The sequence below is a fragment of the Eleginops maclovinus genome, chromosome 13 (genome assembly GCF_036324505.1).
Source record: "Eleginops maclovinus isolate JMC-PN-2008 ecotype Puerto Natales chromosome 13, JC_Emac_rtc_rv5, whole genome shotgun sequence".
NCBI lineage: Eukaryota > Metazoa > Chordata > Actinopteri > Perciformes > Eleginopidae > Eleginops > Eleginops maclovinus.
The window spans coordinates 14,479,040-14,498,493 of NC_086361.1; the positions used below are offsets into that span (position 1 = coordinate 14,479,040).

The 19,454-nt window shown below is 43.9% G+C and overlaps 1 protein-coding gene across 3 annotated transcripts; it reads left to right on the plus strand.

Moving 5' to 3' along the window:
* Nucleotides 1–1,497: 1,497 nt before the first annotated feature.
* On the plus strand, nucleotides 1,498–19,314 carry LOC134874973 (ankyrin repeat and IBR domain-containing protein 1-like). Of its 3 annotated transcripts, none has more exons than XM_063899296.1 (20): nucleotides 1,498–1,760; nucleotides 5,894–6,065; nucleotides 6,165–6,296; nucleotides 6,945–7,136; nucleotides 8,283–8,400; nucleotides 8,510–8,730; nucleotides 9,246–9,334; nucleotides 9,424–9,568; nucleotides 9,712–9,872; nucleotides 10,599–10,687; nucleotides 10,981–11,111; nucleotides 11,255–11,389; nucleotides 11,975–12,061; nucleotides 12,160–12,226; nucleotides 12,309–12,454; nucleotides 13,324–13,502; nucleotides 13,611–13,662; nucleotides 13,846–13,902; nucleotides 14,035–14,158; nucleotides 15,210–19,314. In XM_063899296.1, exons 1-20 carry the CDS (start codon nucleotides 1,573–1,575, stop codon nucleotides 16,622–16,624), a joined length of 3,900 nt encoding a protein of 1,299 aa, XP_063755366.1. In that variant the 5' UTR covers nucleotides 1,498–1,572; the 3' UTR covers nucleotides 16,625–19,314. The 3 variants fall into 3 exon arrangements, with proteins under 3 accessions (XP_063755366.1, XP_063755367.1, XP_063755368.1); XM_063899297.1 differs by having other exon boundaries at nucleotides 10,987–11,111; XM_063899298.1 differs by lacking the exon at nucleotides 13,846–13,902.
* The last annotated feature ends 140 nt before the right edge of the window (nucleotides 19,315–19,454 follow it).

Here is a 19,454-nt window from a genome sequence, read left to right on the forward strand (position 1 = left end):
CAAGCTCAAAGTTTTAAGTTCCGTAAAATTCCGAAGTTCCTCCGTGTCCAGACCTCCTCTCCTTATTTAGTCTGAGAGACAGAGAGAGACTGCCAAAGATACACAGAGCGGTGAAGTGAACTGGAAGTAAACCAGTGTGCACAAAACAGAGAGCCAAGCAGACATACTGACCTAATAACTATAGTAACCCATCCCCACCACCACCACCCCTTTAGATATAGTACACACCCACAAACTGGTCTACTGCATGCATCACAGGAGCAGAACCTGAAAGATGTTGGCTTTAATTCGCCAGTGGTTGCAGCCTCTGCTCGGCCCGTATGCCTCCGTCTGTCCTCCGTCTGTCACTGTGTGTTTTCCCTTTCTGTCCCTGCAGCGGAGGGGAGGCAACCAGCCACGTTATTCAAATGTTCCATAGCCCGACCAGCCAGCGGCCAACTGTAGCCGGGGCTAAAAGAGGCTCTTTGTGGGGGCCAGACAGATGGCCATAGAATGAAGACTGTAATGATACCCTCAACGGCCCAATACACACACACAGACTCCACTCATTACAGGATGTAACGGTGTGTGTGTTTGTGTGTTCAAGACAGAACAAGCTGCGTGAAAGAGAAAGAAAGAAACAGACCCAGAAAGAGGTTGGTAATAACGTGAATGAAATGAAGAAGAACTCACTCATAAAGACAGTGTACACGGTGTGCGAGAAAGAGTGTGTTTTTGGTTGTTGCGTGAGGAAAGTAAATTTAGAGAGGAAGATGATGAAAAGATTTTGAAAACTTGTGAATCTACAGGAGGTTTTATGAGCTGTTGCTCCCTGGGAGAGTGAAGCTGTAGCAGCCATAGCTATGATTCTTGTTATTCTTTGGTTTAGTGCCTGAGAGGCAAAGAAAAACTGGTTTTGGCCCAGTGTATTAGTTTTGCACAGTTTACCACACATCTCATATCTCCAGTAGCAGACCGACAAGCATGTAAACAACCTAATGTATGCAAATGATTCATAAAAGCAAAGCTAACTGGCCTCGCAGTGGCCAGCTGTGATAATATTGACCGCTCCTTTCATCAACTGACTTACCAATCGATGGCTTGGATATCATTAACCTTCCTCTCTTGCCTGCCCTCTTTATCATTATCTCTGTCTTTCTAGCTTCTTCCTTCTGTCCCTCGGTTTCCCTCCTATTTCCGGTGAGATAACATTCTCTCTGCAGTACATCAGCTGATCGATGAATGGACTGATTGATTCAGCTGCTTTGTCTCTCCCTCCCTTTCCACCTGTCTACCTACTTCTTCACTTTCTGTCTTGCATTTTCTTACTTTCACAAGTGCCTTTTTTCCCCCACTGATTTCATTCTTTCCTCTACTCAGGTGCTTCCTTCCACTCTCCTTTTTCTCCCATTAATCTACTTGTTTCTTTTATTAACAGGGCAGAACGACACAAAACCATGTTGCTCTAAGTTGTGACCTGCGTTGAACGGCGGAGGAGGAGGAGGAGGAGGAGGAGGAGGAGGAGGAGGGAGGCGCAGGCATAAGGGCATCTGCCACAGCTCCCTTTAGGCGGCCTTTTGCAAGCTTGAAGCCATGGGCAACACGGCCACCAAGTTCCGCAAGGCCCTGGTGGGTGGCGACGAAGCCCTGGCCTGGCAGCTGTACGAGGGCAACCCTCAGTTCAGGGACGGCCTGGACCCAAACGCATCGTACGGAGAGCAGTACCAGCACAACACGGCCCTGCACTATGTCTGCCGGCACGCCATGACACGTCTGCTCAGGTAAAAAAATAAATAACACTAAACACTGTTGTGGATTCAACAGAAATATTAGTGACTGGTGGCTTTTTGTTAAACAGTTATCCGAACAGTCGGTTAAGGTTATGCAAGTGAGTCATATACATGGGAATAATAATTAGCAGGATGTCAGCTTTAATAGATTCCACAGTGTCAACATCTTCATAATTGTGTTTTTAGGGCTGGAAAGAGGACATTTTGTACAGAAGCTACCAGTCACATATATTGTGTATGCTTGTTACTATTTTAATAATGTTATAAGGTTAAATATAATGTTGGCAGGCACAGAAGAAGTGCATCAGCCATAAGAAACACATTTGATCAGACTGTGATTAACAAAACCTGAAAAGTACAGCCTAAAAACAAAATGTGCTAAAAGTCTAAATAATGTTGCCTTCCTGGTTATCTCTATCTCTTGATTTAGACTTTGTATTTGTATCAGAAATTGTTAAAGGTCCCTTTAAGCACTTTTTGCGTCCCCAGTGTGTAAGGATACTTACCCATATCTCTACAAAAGGGGGTACAAACGAGCTGATCCAGATTTGCTGCCGATATGACGTCATAACTGAAATATGGGCTGGCTTTACATTGAACTCCTGGCAACGTCCCACCCACGTCACTCATCCCAATCTATTGTCCCCCATATACACTCGCGAGCTGAATCCCCTCGCAGCACCTCTGTGTATTCAGCAGGACGAATGCAGGAGGGACTCAGAGTTGTTGTAAATATAATACATATAATGTCTCTGTTCTAGTGGTAAACACTGAGAAGAGTTTCAGAAATAATGCTTGATGTGGTTTGGAACAGAATATGGGGCAGCGGCAGCATTTAGCTGAGTTTCTCCGTTAGAAACTTCTCTCTTCAGACAGAGAGCTGCATGCACTCCAAATGGGCGTGGCCAGCTTCAGGTCAGCTCAGATTTTAAGCGTCAGTCACAGAGTCAGCGCTTCAGGAACAGGGCTGAAATAGAGGAGTATGAGGCATGCTACAGTGGGTGATCTGTTTGGTATTTTGAGCAAAACACTTCACAGACATGTTTAGTATAGATATTGCCCTACAATATATTGTTAAAATATAGCATAATAGGAGACCTTTAAAATATTTTACAAACTTGGGAAATAGAGTTTGAAAGACTTTGCCATAAAGGAATGGAACATTTTGAGTCACGTAAAAGAAAGTGCAAGTTGGTGACTTTCAGTGCATGCATACTTGTTTGTAGCAGGTGTACACCAACAACTACACACCTGCACACCCTGTCCTGGATTGTGTTTCCTGTGTATATTAGTACTATTTATTAGTCCAACTTGTTTTTGGTGTAATAGGGTCAACATTTCTGGAGTTTTTCGAATGCTAAAGTTCCATTATATTCTAGAGAAGGCAGCCATTGCTCTGGCAGATATCTCCAACACTAAGCAACTCACACCAACCCAGTGTGGATAATTAGCACCACAGGTTTAATTTAAATTTCTATTTTATTTTAGGATGAACTGTCTTTCATTAAAAGAAAAAAAAGGGGTGAATCTGGAGAAACATACAGAGAGTATAACACCAGTGTGTCTTTGAACCCCCCGCTGGGATAATCAGTCTTCTGGCCATGACAACGACAGCTGATCCAGTGACTCAATAGCCATCCTCACCTCCTCCTCCTCCTCCTTGCACTCTTCCTCTCTCTTGCCCTTTCTTTCCATGATTACAGGGGGGTCAGAGGAAGCAGTTTGAAAGGGCCAGTCAATTATCTGTGCGTCTGCATGTGTGCACACGTGCATGTGTGTTTTTAAGAGGGGGGAAACTGTGGCTCCAAAACTGCCCAATGCGTCCGAGTCTATGAATACATCAGAATGAATCAATTGGTGCGCTATTTGTGTCCCTTCCTACTAACCTATAATGGGCCGGAGAGGCGTGCTGAATGCAGCGCTCTGCTCCTGATAAGTATCAGAGGAAATGCTTCTTTGTTCCAACAGCTTAATTGGAAAGAGGCAAGCAGATATACGATCGAGAAATCTCCAACACAATAGAGACTCAGAGAGGACAAGCGTGGTCTGGTGGTGTGTTTTTTAGATTATTTTTGACGTATCTGTTTCACCTTTATTCTAGTTGTCTCCGATTGGATGTAATCCCACTAAATATGCGAACTGGGAAATCACAAGTAGAGATATTAGTAGAAGGGTGTAGTTCAGGAAGTGTAACCCTCCCTCCACAGCACACACCATCTGAGAGATATGTAAATAACAACAGTGACTTAATTGGAAACAATTGATTTCCTGTTGTTTGCAGAAGGCCGAGACATAAACCACATGCTTTGGTCAACATGCAGCACCTTTCGTTTTTATATGTGTGCATATTTGGTTCCATTTCGGTCACATACTGCGATGCTTTCAGTCTCAATTGTAACATTTGTCACTTGCCTTGGGTTTCCGGCCCTCATCAAGTTACCGTACGCAGTGAACAGCTTTAGTGATGAATGCAGCTAAACCTGTGACGTCCCGGGGCCTGTTGTATTTAGTAGACTGATATTAGGGCCATCCATCGTGAACATCAGGCTTTTTGCGCTTGTGTAGCGTGGGGGGCGATGGGTTGTAGTCGAGGGGAATAATTAGTGATTATTGCTTTGTGTGTGAATTGGCAGTGCACTGTCGTTAGGGGAGGCTTCAGGGAGCTCGGGCGGACAGGATAAGAAGGTCAGAAGTGGAAGAACAGGCTGAACGGCCTCACAATAAGGAAACATTCAAACCCTAATTCAATAGTGGCCACTGCAGAGGGAGAGGTTCTACATCAAACTATGCATTAAACCATTATAAATCCTATGAAATCCTTTTATTGTGTCCTCTTTAATTGAATTTACATTAGTGAGAAGGTATTTTCAACTGTTTGTGTTATACCTGATACAAATAAGCAGGTTTTCTTCATGTTAGATAGATAGATGGATAGATACGGAAGTAGAAGAATGGCAAAACACAAACAGAAAAGGGAATTTGAAAGGAGGAGGAAAAAGCATGAAGAAAAGCAATAGTAGAAAGAAGCATGAAAAGGGATAGAACATAGGTGGAGCCAAATGGGAGTGGAAAGCCAATCAGTAAATGGAGGTTTTGACAGACAAAGAGCAGCGAAAAACTATTTGCTCAACAGAACTGCTACCACAGCCGGGCTTTCAGTGCAACTGGCACATCCATCGTGTGTGTGTGTGTGTCTGTGTGTGCACAGCCAGCCAGCATGTCCATTATCTCAGAGATGTAAAACAGGAATAGTCAATATTCTGCCATCATTCCTCTCCTCTTTTCTCTCTACTGCTCGTCTCACAATCCATCTCACTCCCATACTTCCATCATTCACCCCTCCATCTACTCCGTCCTCCACATCTGCCTCTCTCTTAAGTGTGCTTCTGTTTAGATATGAACTCAAACATCACAGCAGTTAAAAACACCGCGGGTAAATATACACAAAATTATCCACAGCTATGATTATACAGCAGTTAAACCTTCGAAAATGATGTGTAAAGCGAAACCAATAATTGCATCTAGGGAAAGTATTGTAGAGATTGGTGCAAGTGACCGACGTGTGTAAAGAATGCAACAGGAAGTCAGTATTTGTTCCTGTCTATAAAAAACAACTCCACGTATTGATATGTAGCGTGGTCGAAGTATTTGCTATGCTTATTCTGTCTTTTTACTGTTATGTTTTAAGGTCGGGAATATGCTTGAATTTAAATAAACTCTTTGAAAAATGCTTGATTTTCAGCACACCAGATTATTTTCAAAATATAGCACCTACTCAGTCACTCGTGTAAACCAAAACACCAACATTCAGTGATTTCTTGTTTTTTGTTTCCTCGCACCAGATGGGAACCAGAGCTGGCTTGCCACAATAAAAGTCATGATCTATACATACTGTACAATCAAACCAATAAAGTGACAATAAACAATGAGTACTGTGGGTAGAAAATACATCTGTAAACAGTTTTTTGTGATGATAAAGGGGTCGAGAGTCCGGTAATGTTTTCATTAGGGAAGAAAGTGCAACACTACATATCTGAATTTTACTCTGGTCTAGCTGGTCTCTGTTTTCCCTTACTCCTACTTCTATTTTAAGTCATCCCTTCTTTCTTGCTTGCATTGTATAGGTCCTTCCTGTTCAGTAAAGAGGGGAACCCCAACAAGCGTAACGTGCACAACGAGACGTGCCTCCACGTGCTTTGCCAAGGCCCGCAGATCCTGCTGCTGCCAGAGGGGGCTCTATCGCCGCGACTGGCCCGACCGCAGCGGGACGAGCAGCGCCGCGCCGACTGCCTGCAGGTGCAAATTTGATGTTGATGTGAAAATAAAAGTATAATGCCAGTGTTGACATCACAAATAATGTGGTCTCTCTGCATCTGTGGGTTCTTCCGTTGGCAGATGATCCTGAGCTGGACCGGCGCCAGGCTTGAGGGAGGCCAGTACGAGAAGGCCAATGTCAACGCCACCGATAATCACCACAGCACATGTTTGCACTACGCCGCCGCTGCAGGCATGAAGAGCTGTGTGGAGGTGAGAGAAAGTGTGCAGACCTCCACCCTGGAGCTAGCATGAGGAAGAGCTTTGTTTTCTGTTCCGCAAATCTCTTCTAAGTGCTGTGTGATTGGATTTGATTTTACAGTCAACAAAGTCTTTAGGCAGCCATATGCCTGTTCTGGCTACAGGAACATCTGCTCTGTGTTTCATTACTGTCACATCCAAGCACTGCTTCCTCCCGCGTTTCAACATTTTGCAGGTTTTGCATTATGAAAAAATCCACTTCCTGAATTGAAAGAAAATGAACTCTGATATGGGCTGCCTACGGAAATTTAACCCAGATATTATCCTTTGAAGATCAACAGTTTGAACACATTTCTCTTCTTCTTTTTCCTATTTTGACTGCCTATGCCTCAAACTTCCTCCATTTTACTTAACTTCCTTTTGCTCTTGTTGTTTTTCTCCTTTCGCTCCTTGTTATTTTCTCAATTGTCACTGTCTACTCACCTTTCTCTCTTTTCTGTTTTTCCTGCCATCACAACTTTCTCCCCCCCTCCACTTCCTCCTGTCTTCTCTTTGTTTGATTGCCTCTTGTTTTCTTTGTTCCCTTTTGTTGCAAGTTCCTTCAATTTCTTGTTCCTCTCCATTATCAAATGTTCTCCCCTTTCTTCCCCCTACCTGAAGCTGCTAATCCAGAGCGAGGCAGACCTGTTTGTTGAGGATGAGGACAAGTTGACGCCATGTGACCACGCCGAGCGGCATCACCATACCGAGCTGGCCCTCAGCCTGGAGTCGCAGATGGTTTTCTCCTCCTCTTCAGCACAGCCGTCAAACACAGACTCACATGGTGAAACCAACCTGCTGCAATTCAAGGAGGTGAGACTAGATCTGGGGGTTTCCTGCTGGCCAGACTTATTTATATCCTTACTAAGGATGTGTATCTTAGTAAGTCAGTGTTGTTTCCCAAGTAAGGTCCTTCCAGTTGTCGCCTCTTATCTGGATAACAATCAGTCTGGGTTTTCCTTTTATGTAGGGTTGGGTTAAAATGAAGATCTTTTATCATTTAAATTGCTTGGTAATATGTTATCAGATAGATAGAATCGGAGGATGAAGCCCTCTTTATTTGTCACATACATGCACACAGCAGAGCACACACAGTGACATTTGTCCTCTGCATTTAACCCATCCTAGTACTAGGAGCAGTGGGCAGCTACTGTGCAGCGCCCGGGGAGCAATGGGGAGGGGGGATTGGAGGTGTCCGGTGCCTTGCTCAAGGGCACCACAGCAGGGCCTAGGAGGTGAACTGGGACCTCTCCAAGTAGCAGTCCACTTTCCATATTTCAAGTCTGTTCTGCGACTTGAACCGGCGACCCTACGATTCCCAGTCCAAGCCCCTACTGACTGAGCCACTGCTGGACATCACTTCATGAAGCAGACTCAGTGATAACCTCTCTTTTAAATAAAGGACCATAATGGACTTAATTGGGACACTTTGACTTCCTGTCATGATGTCAAACAAACTAAAATCATGTCGAAAGAGCCAAATGAATTGAAAATGTTTAAATCCCATTCAGTCATGAAAAATGCGCTGAATAGTCATGGGAAAAAAGTAACATAAGCCACACATGAGCTTGTATTTACAGAAGGCATTGTGATATAGACACTATACATGTGATAAAGAAACATAAATAATACATTTTCAGTTTAGTAACACCAGTGAACACATGCACACTCCTCACTTCATTCCTGGGGATGTGAGTTTAACAGAGGGCACCAGCAGAGCCTGCCAGCAGTGGCTGCTGCCAGCTGATAGCAGTTTGATCTTCCTTCCTGCAGCCAAATCTATGCTAATCCTTAATCTCTTTTTCTCCCCACCACCACAACCCTTGTGCTTCCCCATATCCCTGTCCTTTTCATTATCTTTCTGTTTTAACCTTTCTCTTCCTCATCTTCTGTTTCTTTGCTTTCTCTCCCCTCTGTCATTCTTGTTCTATTTCTCTCTGCATCTCCCTCACATTTCAGCCGTATGAGGGACTGAAGCTGCAGGACCTGCGCAGGCTGAAGGACATGCTGATCGTAGAGACAGCAGACATGCTTCAAGCCCCCCTCTTCACTGCTGAGGCCCTGCTCCGTGCACATGGTGTGTGGAAATTGACATTCATGAGACCTTCACAAACCCTCTCAGCGCTCGTTGTGATTGCACTATTTAGGAGAATATCATCTAAATGTGTGTTCAACCTCTCTCTCAGACTGGGACAGAGAGAAGCTTCTGGAGGCCTGGATGTCGGACGCTGAGGGCTGCTGCCAGCGCTCAGGAGTGACCATGCCCACCCCCCCACCCAGCGGATACAATGCCTGGGACACCCTACCATCACCTCGCACCCCCAGGACCCCGCGCTCACCCCTCACACTCACCCTCACCTCCCCCACCGACAGCTGCCTCTCACCTGGAGAGGAGGGCCTGGCTTCGGTGAGACACGCAGTGACAAATTAAATCATTTTGTTGTTGACATAAGACATCACTCTTGCAAAGTTAGCCCCTGAAAGCTAAAAATAAGCTGTGACGCAACAACCCTAGCAGTGAAGTTTTGAAAACATGGTCAAACTTGGCACCATATTTGGATTTAAGTGATTTAATAGGTGTCCCATTAAAGAAAAAATGTAGAAAATGTTTTGTGCTTGCTGTCAATTATAGTTGTTATTCAGAAGAACATTGGAATCAGCAGGTCAGACTTTTATCCAACTCCAAAAATTATTTCATGGAAATATTTTTTTAAAATAGGCATAAGGCATAATTATTGGATGGCCATATTGTCACAACACGATGGAAATAATCAAATCCAAACAAAGGAAGGATTTAATGCAGCTGTGTTGTTTTGCTTTGTATCATCACAAAGACAACACAGTAAAAAGTATTCAAGTCCATAGAATATACACGTGTCAGACAACATTCGAATATCGTGTTTATGTTCTCTCTCGCTGCAGTGTGGAATCTGCCTCTGCTCTATCTCCGTATTTGAGGATCCAGTGGACATGTCCTGTGGACACGAATTCTGCAGAGCATGCTGGGAAGGGTAGGGACCTGTGTTTGTGTGTACATGTTCTTGCGTTCTGCAATGTTTTCGAGGAGTTGTTTGTACTCATTTTCCTGTTTGCTTATCAGGTTCCTCAACGTGAAGATTCAGGAGGGTGACGCCCACAATATCTTCTGCCCGGCCTATGAGTGCTACCAGTTGGTGCCGGTTCATGTGATCGAGAGTGTCGTTTCCAGAGAGATGGACCAGCGATATCTTCAGTTTGACATCAAGGTAAAAGATAAACACTTGTTTGTTTCTCCCTGTTTGGGCATTTCCCAATCCCTTCTGCTCTGTGCGTTCCCTCCTGTCTGTCTGTGTTCTGCTTCCTCATCCCCTCTCTAATCTCACTCCCCTCTCTTCTGTCCCTGTTGCAGGCATTTGTGGAGAACAATCCTGCCATCAGATGGTGTCCTGCAGCTCGTTGTGAGCGGGCAGTGCGGCTGACCCGACCGGGCCCCGGGGACAGCGACCCTCACAGTTTCCCCCTGCTGCCCTCCCCAGCTGTGGATTGTGGCAAGGGTCACCTCTTCTGCTGGTCAGTGTTCATTTCGTAACCTGAACTATGATTTAAATATATCTTCAACAACCTTTTTTTACCCGTGATTGAGGCAAGAAGATGACTAGAGGAAGGTTAGAGTTACCTGTGTTTAGTTAAAGTTGTCATGGCTAGGGAGAAGAAACCAGGTGATATTTAAAAATAATCTGTTGACGAAAAAAGACATCAAAAGAGAATAAGATACAATAAAATAGGATTCAAGATACGATTCTGAGTTCTGGTCACAGACCATTAATCATTATTTGTTATATTTCAATGTTTTTTCTGTATATTGGTGTCAACAGCTACCATTTACTAAAACTTAAAATGCTTCAACTTTGACTAAGCTAGGACTAACATGCTCAGACTTTAGTCAAATACAACTTATTTTAAAGGACAACATGAGGTAGACTATGCCAAAAACTAACAATGACACAGAACTCAGACTAAATAAAGAAAATTAGCGTACAAAAATAACATTACTGCTGGTACACTTCATGATTTATTGACTGGGTATTCATACTTGCACAAGCTGTAGGAAAAGGCCGCTGTGTTGACCTAAAATCCTGTGCAGCCACATAAAAACTTCTTCAGTGCCTACTTTGTCTTCTCTCTTCCTCTTATACTTCTTTTTCTATGAATTAATGACCACATTTCATGCGTTTTGAGTTTCACATCTTATTTTATTGTGTCTAATTCTCTTTTAATAACCCTCCCTCTCTGCAGGGAGTGTCTTGGTGAGGCCCATGAGCCATGTGACTGTCAGATGTGGAGGAACTGGCTCCAGAAGGTCACAGAGATGAAGCCTGAGGAGTGTAAGTCTGTTCCCTGCTTTGTTTGTGTTTTACTGTGTTGTGTAACGGGATCATTTTAGCTACCCCTCCGTGCAATGGCACCACAACCAGGCAGTTAACATCTGCGGTCAGGACAGCCTACCAGTGTGTGTCTGATATATTTTTATAACACAGTGGCAGGTGTTCAGGTCATTGATATTTGTTTGTGTTAGAGGGTGTATCTGAGGACAGGTGCTGGTCAATTGTTGCTAATGAGTGTGTGCGTTTGTGTATGTGTGGGTGGGCGTGGGTGTGCTTGTGTGCATTTTCCACAGTGGCAGGTGTGAGTGAGGCTTTTGAGGATGCTGCTAACTGCCTGTGGCTGTTGACCAACTCAAAACCCTGTGCCAACTGCAAGTCTCCCATTCAGAAGAATGAGGGCTGCAACCATATGCAGTGTGCCAAGGTATACACACGTATCTGTCTGTCAGCTGTGTGTCATCATGTGTAAAGACACTGAGTTCTGGTCACAGACTAATAATCATTATATGTTTTATTTAAACTGGAATTCTGTATTTTGGTTTGTAACTCTGCTCTCCCTCTCTGCAGTGTAAGTATGACTTCTGCTGGATATGTCTGGAGGAGTGGAAGAAGCACAGCTCGTCAACAGGAGGCTACTATCGCTGCACCCGCTATGAGGTCATCCAACAGCTCGAGGAGCAGTCCAAGGAGATGACCGTGGAGGTAATAACACACACACACAAACAAACAAACAAACAAACAGAAATCACACACATCCTCTCCTAGAACAGGTCTCATTTTGAAATTGCTTGATGTTTCCAAGGCTAGTAATGTGCTTTAACTTGGTATACTCCTTAAAAAATGCTTTATTTTGAACATCATTTGGTGTCTCGAGTACACAACCACTTATATCATCCACACATCTTTTAACATGTAAAATATTTGTTAGTTGTCTTCTGTGTCTCAGACCGGATGCAAAGCCAGATAAGCTTTTAATCATCTATGATCAGCTGGTAAAATACACAAAGTGACAATATACATTGATTGCTGCAGGTATAAAGAATTTCGCAATCGCATTCTGGAAATTGTTGAAATGGGCTTGAATTTCACCCCTGAAAAACTGTACGAACCCTACCAAATGTGTTCACACAGACTTGCTCGTACCTGCTCACACTCCCACCTACAAGAGCTACTCAATCACTTGTCAGATGATGCTTTATTGAAGCTCATGTTCTCGTGTCCTGCAGCATTTAATGAAGTCACACACACTAAGCCATTTGAGTGAAATCGAGCTGCTTTTTGTAACAGGCAGAAAAGAAGCACAAAAGTTTTCAGGAGCTGGATCGCTTCATGCACTATTATACTCGCTTCAAGAACCATGAACACAGTTATAAGGTAATACGCTCTCCACATAAAACAATTCAAAGCTTCTTGGAAACACACCTCAACCTGATGATCATTAAATACTGGACATGTGTTCTCCCGTCTGTTAGTTGGAGCAGAAACTACTAAAAACAGCTAAAGAGAAGATGGAGCAGCTGAGCAGAGCCTTCATCTGCCGTAAGTCTGTCTTTTATGTGTTTGGGTTTAATCATAACGCATCAATCCTATCTGCATTATAATACTGGCTCCTTCTGTCCAGGTGAAGGCACTCCTCCAGACACGCGGTTCATTGAGGACGGTGTGTGCGAGCTGCTGAAAACGAGGCGTGTCCTGAAGTGCTCTTACCCGTATGGCTTCTTCCTGCAGCCAGGCAGCACCCAGAAAGAGATATTTGAGCTCATGCAGGTAATCTAAAACGTATCTGTGACATGAACAGGACTACCAACTGTGTTATTTGGAGGAGGTTGGATAAACCTGTTCGGACTCACACAGTCAGTCAGTACTGTCAATGATTTTGTGGCAGTCTGACCATTTCTAATACACAGATTTATATTTTGGGCTGTTGGTGATTGTAGGAGATAGTTCAAAGGGTCAACAAAATCATTCTTATTCCCTAAAGGCTGTGAATATCCACACAGTTATTGACAGGAAATCCCCCTGTAGTTGAGCAGATACTGTATTTACATCTGTTTACTGTTTGTTTACTCTTCACACATGTGAAGGGCTACTACCAATGTTTGTTTTCATAATAGTTGGAAAAATGCTTTAATAAAAGATGATTAAGGGACACATCTTTGCAGCTCAAGACATTTTGAACAAAGGTGTTTGGGCTGCTGATAGTCTGTTTTTTTATGATATAACATCCCTGTGTAAATAAGTAAATAAAGTGCATTGTTTTGTAATCTTGTTTTTTCAGTGCCCTCCAAGAAAAATCCTAATTTCCTTTGCAAATGTTTGTAGAAGTATTTTTATTGTACTTGAAATACTTCCCTCACATTTGTTCATAACTTGGTTCACCGGCGGTAGCTTCACAACTGTGCAGTTTCTTCAGTCATACAGACTTTTAAGGTAGTAGTGATAGTTATAAAGTACAGATAAGCAGAGCAGATCCTTGCAAAAGATATATTTGAATCACCAGAGGTCCATTCCCTCTACTTACCAAACACTTCAGGCATCAAACTGAATGGAATATCCTGTGAGGAACATAGTCAGCTTATGTCTCGTCCTTCAAATCTCTTGAGCCGATGAAAGTTCACAAGTTGTTTTCTTCTCAGACGGACCTGGAGATGGTTGTGGAGGATCTGGCTCAGAAGGTGAACCGGCCGTACCTGAGGACTCCCTGCCACAAGATCATCAGCGCGGCCCGTCTGGTGCAGCAGAAGAGGCAGGAGTTCCTGGCGTCAGTGGCTCGAGGCGTCGCTCCCAACGACTCTCCAGATCCTCCCCGCAGGAAGTAATGACCAACACACTCGCGTACACTCAAACACTATCCTGTTGGTTTTAAATACAACGGGCAAATATTTGATTTCCAACTGAACTTTAATATCTGTGTTTGTCTCAGTTACCCTGGAGGATCATGGGATTGGGAGTATCTCGGCTTTGCTTCACCTGAGGTAAACGGTCTCATTGAACACTAGACTTCTGTTCTGCAAACTATAGAGCTGTAGTTCCATGCTTCATTCATTCATAACACTGTCTCCTTAACAAAAATCCAAATGCTGTGCAGCTTTTTTTCAATTCATTTAGCATGATTACGGCTGACTTACTTTACTAATGTGTCACTTACGTGTGTGAAGATGGGGAGTCGTCACTCTGTACTGGGAGCGGGAGATCAAAGAGAGAGACAGTCACAGGTAACGCACCATTCAGTACCTCCTGGCATTTGGTGCATAGTTCATCTTTTTTTAAGATGGTGAACCTTACAGTAAACAGCCTTACTTTTCGAGTTGGTTTTGTGGTAACCCAGCTTGAATCACTCTTTGCAGGATTATGCTGACATCCAGTACCGACGCAGACACAGACCGCGCCGCAGAGGAGACATGCTGAGTCTGCACAACCTGAGGAGCAGCAGCAACACGCCCGAGACGAGCAGGAGGAGCGACAACACAGGTCTGCCCCGGGATTCACTGTAAAACAAATGGTTCCACTGTATGGATTCCACGGATGCATTGATTTAATGTACCAGCTGATTAAGACACATAAATCACTGCAGCCAATATATACATTAAAATCACAGAGGACGAAAACCCAATAAAGCCTGGAGGGTTATTCCCATTGTTGTCCTCCAGAATAACACCCAACACACCACGAGATAAAATAACAAGACGGCTAGTGCAGACGATGCAATCAACATATCAGCTGGCTGTCACCATGCTCTTATTATCTTGATCATAACAAGTATGAAATGACATGGTAAGTATTCATTTATGGCCATTTTAGATTAGCTTTGTGGCTTATTTGGTTTCAGGTTGTGGGCAGATTATTCCACTGTACTGCAGAGAATTGTATTTCTCTTCATAAGGCTACTCGATCGAAAACTGATGTTTGTCGAGGTACTTCTTTTAAACTACCAATGATTTTCTTTTAGAAGAAAGAAATACCTGTGTGTTTTACATTGAAGTGATCATAATCCAGCTCCATCCCTCGCCTCCATTTCTCCATTTTCCCTTGTCAGCGCAGTAGACAAATAGAAAATGGGATTTAATTTACTGCTCCATAACTCTGGTCTTGTGGAGGCACACGGAGGCATTGATCACTGGGATCAATTTGTAATGAAGGTTCACAAAGCAGTCCTTGTTTTAAAGTGAATAGGCAGCAATGGTTACCGGTAAGTATTACTGTTTCAAATGACATTTATTATATCAGTGTTTGAATTCTGTGCTTCCAAACACTTGGAAGCACAGGGGTTAGTGGGTTTTCTAAAAGGACTATTTAACTGTGTTCCTATTCAAATATTTACATTAATCATCCAACTTGATTTGCATAGCAGCTTTCATATGAGTTTGTGCAGTTCAAAGGGCTTTACAGGTGACCGAGAAGCTGAAAATGAGATGGATCCAGTTTGGCCTTTCTCACGTGGAAAATCCTGTTCACTATAACCATGAAACATTTTTCTCACAGTTTAATGGAAAGAGTTTTGTTTGTTGTTTTTTTCCTCCAGAGGGTCCGGAGAGGAGTGAGGGCCGCAGGAGGGCGCTGGGCTCGCTGGATGAAGACGATCCGAACATCCTGCTCGCCATCCAGCTGTCCCTGCAGGAGTCCCGCAGAGAGCGAGGCCTGGAGGGAGGTGTGGAGGGGAGGGTGGAGCTGGAGAGGAGGCCGGGTCCCGCGGGAGACCTGGGAGACATTTCTTTGCACTCCCTCAACACCGATGGTCCCCCAGGAGCCAGAGGCTTCCCCACATCTCTCCTGGATCCCCCTCGACCCCCTAACAGGACAGACTCCACCTCCCAGCCTCCAGCATCAAACTCCCTCCCGCTTCCTCCCCCACCTCCCTGTCTCAGTGCAGAGCTGCTGGAGCTGGGAGACAGCCTTATGAAACTGGGGAACATAACCACTCCTTATGACCTCGACACACACACTCAGGAGCAGCTGTGCTCTCTCCACACGTACACCCACAGTGCTGCTCCCTACGGCGAGCCTGTGTACAGCGACTGCAGCCACAGAGCGGAGCCGCCAGCGTACCGGCTCGACCACATCACCATCTCAGACCCCGCTTACTGCCACACCAGTGCTTATTTAGCCGAGACAGAACACGCTGCCTCCTGCGCACATGAACGCACCCAAAACCCCTCCCATCCTAGCTCCTGTAGCCGGGAACACGCAGCCACGTACGACAGCGCCCCAACACCAGACAGCTCTTACTCCCCCGGCCCTGAACACAGCAGCTCTTACTCTCAGGAGCGTCCCGCCGCCTACGCTCTCGACCGCCAGCCCAAATCAGACCCAGTGCCGCCTGCCCTGTTGTGCCTCCCGTCTCCAGAGCTCGAGCCGGATCTGATGCTCTCCCCGGTGATCCCTCCGGGGGGGGCTTTCACCCCCAGCGACCCGCAGAGTCTGGAGCCGCTGGACCCCACAGCCAGTGCCCAGCTGCTGGACAACATCATGGCCTGGTTCAACAACAACATCAACCCACAGAACAACCCGCAGAGCCTTGCCCTCATCCCCTCCCCGCCCACCACAGAGACAGACTCCTCCCCCGACACACACACTGAGACTGAGTCAGTGGCCTCTAGGGACCCCGCCCCTCTCTGGCAGCCCCTGGAGGGCGAGCCAGAAGGGGACAGGGTGGCGGAGAGTCCTCGTCTAGGTGCTGCGGGAGCCGTTGTCCCGACGACGTCGAGGCCCAGCACTCTGGAGCTGGAAAACAGAGCGACTGTCGAGGAGGGTGTGGATGCAGGGTGTGTGGCTGACCTGTCGCTGGACGAAGCGCACACACACCCGTGCTCACACTCCCAACGCGAAGACAGTCCCACACACACTGCCCCGGCCACAGAGCGAGACTTAGACCTCGACCTTCAGTTAGAGGGGGAGCAGTCGCCTGAGGAGTGGGAGGAACAAGTGCACCTGGTGTGACAGAACAACGTGGAGAGAGAAGGTTAAGACCGAGAGAGGTGAAAGAAAGTCAAAGACTGGGGAAAAATAACGGCGATGCCTCGATGAAAGATGTTCTTTGGAGTGTTTACTGTATGTATTATACTGTATCTAGAGAGGACATGAAACCATGCAGACTTTCTTCAGTTACGATGATGTCATACGCAGTTTTATTTTCATTTTTTAAAGTGCTTTTGTCTGCTCTAAAAACAGACAAACTATTAGTGTTTAAATGAAAAGTACATCTGAGAGCTACTGATATCATAACACATCAAATGTTGCACATGTTTCCTTCCTTTATTTATTCCCTGTAGTTTTTCTTCTCCGTTTGTTCAGGGTGAAGTTTTGGTGCTGATCATGCTGAAATCCAAACTTGCCTCATATTCTCACGCCTTTTATTATTATCACCCCGACCCAACCACGAGCCTCCTGCAGCCAAATATGATGTAACCTTGGAGCTGGTTGAGCGTACCGTACAATCAGAGAGCCTGATTCTGATTTTTTTTTTTGGACCTTCTTGCACACTGTGCCTGCTTTGATAGGGAGCCAACACACTGCTGTTGTTTTGGTAGGCTGCAAGGAACCATGATACACTCTCCTCTGCTCAGTAAACAAAATGCTTTCTTGCTGCTTGTTGTTTTGGGGTTGTTGAACCCTCTACCTTTCCTTCTCACTGCAACACCCATTCTTTAAGTGTTTATCAGAAAGTAGCTTTCATTCAACTGTCATCCATATTTGTGTTATATCCACCTGCTTTGGCTCAGTGTTCAATGTGCATAATTTAAATGCAGATGTCAAAGTTGACATGAAATACATTACAAGGTCAAATTAGGTATTACAGCATCATCAAATAAGTATACAGTATTTTATTGATTAAGAAAAAATTCTGTGTCACTGTCATTTAAGACTGACTTTACACTACAGTACGTCGCATATTCAAACGTCTTTTTGTGTTAAAAAGTAAAACTATAACAAGTCAGTAAAGTTGTCTGTCACTGTAATTTAAGACTCTGGCTTTACACTACAGTACGTCGCATATTCAAACGTCTTTTTGTGTTAAAAAGTAAAACTATAACAAGTCAGTAAAGTTGTCTGACTGAAGAAATGATTTGTCAACACTCTTGTGATTTTATCGAGTCGTTTGATTAGTTCATTTAATCAACATCTGTAGACTTCAGTCTTTCCATAGATGCAAAAGCAACCCTTTAAATGTTGTGTTTACCAGAGATGCTTTAAAGTCCAAAGAAGCTTCTTAAATGTCTTATCAACCTATTCAATCTTATTATTGCGAAGAGCGGATTACACTTTGTTCATTGAGCCAAAGCAACCAGACAATACTGTTCTTTGAAACACTCGTCTAGTTTGTTTTGATCATATCTATTCCACTACTGATGGCGAGTAGAGTGTGCTTTTTATAGATGGGAAATGGGTTGGGTTTTCACTGTAATTTATCCTCTTTTTTTATTTCCTTATTCCTAATTATAGAGATGATTTTTTTTCCAGTTAAGACCAGAGTTGTTCGGTCTGTGTGCCTTTTTGTTTAAATCGTATTTGTTTATTTGTTGGTATTTATTAGTGTCCTTACTTTTTAAACATGCTAAACAAAGTTGCTAAAGAAAGATAATGGAGAACACACCACTGTGGCTGCTGCCGTACACTGAGATGCACATTAGTTTTATTTATCCTCAAACCTGAGAGTTATTATATTTGACCTTATCCCCCGAGAAAAACTGCTATGACACTCGGTCAAATTATTTCCCCTAGATTCAACAAATCCTTTTAAATCAAAGTTGTTCAAATGTAGGTGGCCTTTGACTTGTCTTGAAAAGCTACGGAGCGCTCTGAGACCTGGGTTGTCACTGTAGCCTTTATCTTAAAACTTTATTGCCCAACCGTAATGTTTACACAAGAACTAAACACTGCCTGCTGTGTTGGGATATGATCTGGTGCTTTGGGGAGTGTTTTAATCATACTTTCACGGCAGGACACACTTATGTAAGGATATCCTGGTTTTGTTGAAAACAGAATGTGATATGCAATCAAAAATGCATAACTTATAATTGAGAGTTTGAGTTTTGAGCATGTTTAAAGTGTGAGGTCTGGAGTTCTCCATGAAGTGACAAAAAACCCTAAAATATCACCTTTTCCTCTCTAAACTGTGAAGGTGCTGACAGACATTTCATTATTAAGCCTGATGAGATGTGAGGGCAGCTGGTGTCACCCAGAACATTTCAACATTGTTGCCAGTGGAATGGTTTAATCAACACTTATTTTAGGTTGCTTTGTTGCAACAGGATACACATTGGAAAATTCTTTTGCACAGGCATGCTGTCGATGTGTTGCACTAATCCGGTGCTGTCGGCAAGATGTGGACGACTGAGAAGCGTGGCTTTTATTATTATTATTATTATTTCCTTTTTCTAGATTAAGAATTGGATTTATGGTGTCAAGGGAATGGTCCTGTGCCATTTTGTACTCCATAAATACTGTTTATATTTTAAAGATTCCTCAACCAACCACTACAGAGTTTGAAAAAAAAAAAGAAATTGCACTTCATAGATTATACTTGATACATTCCCAATCAGTCCATAAGAGAGGTTTGATGTGTGGCCAAACTGTAAATGAAAGTGTCAGTGCAAAGTTTACTCTCAATAAAAACAACTGAAAGTGTCGCTCTATGTTTTTCTTTCTCTGATGGTGATTTCCAAAACCATCTCAACAAAAAGCTGTGAAAGAGAATATTCTGATTAACATCATAAACTTTACATGTGTTATAGCTGTATGGCTGCCATTAGCTGTCATTTTCTACTTG

Excerpts from the sequence above, each read along its gene's own strand:
- LOC134874973 (XM_063899296.1), top strand. The coding sequence starts at position 1,573 with ATGGGCAACACGGCCACCAAGTTCCGCAAGGCCCTGGTGGGTGGCGAC. Across the intron at positions 11,390-11,974 it reads CCAAGGAGATGACCGTGGAG|GCAGAAAAGAAGCACAAAAG; the intron begins GTAATAACACAC and ends TTTTTGTAACAG. Across the intron at positions 13,503-13,610 it reads CCAGATCCTCCCCGCAGGAA|TTACCCTGGAGGATCATGGG; the intron begins GTAATGACCAAC and ends TGTTTGTCTCAG.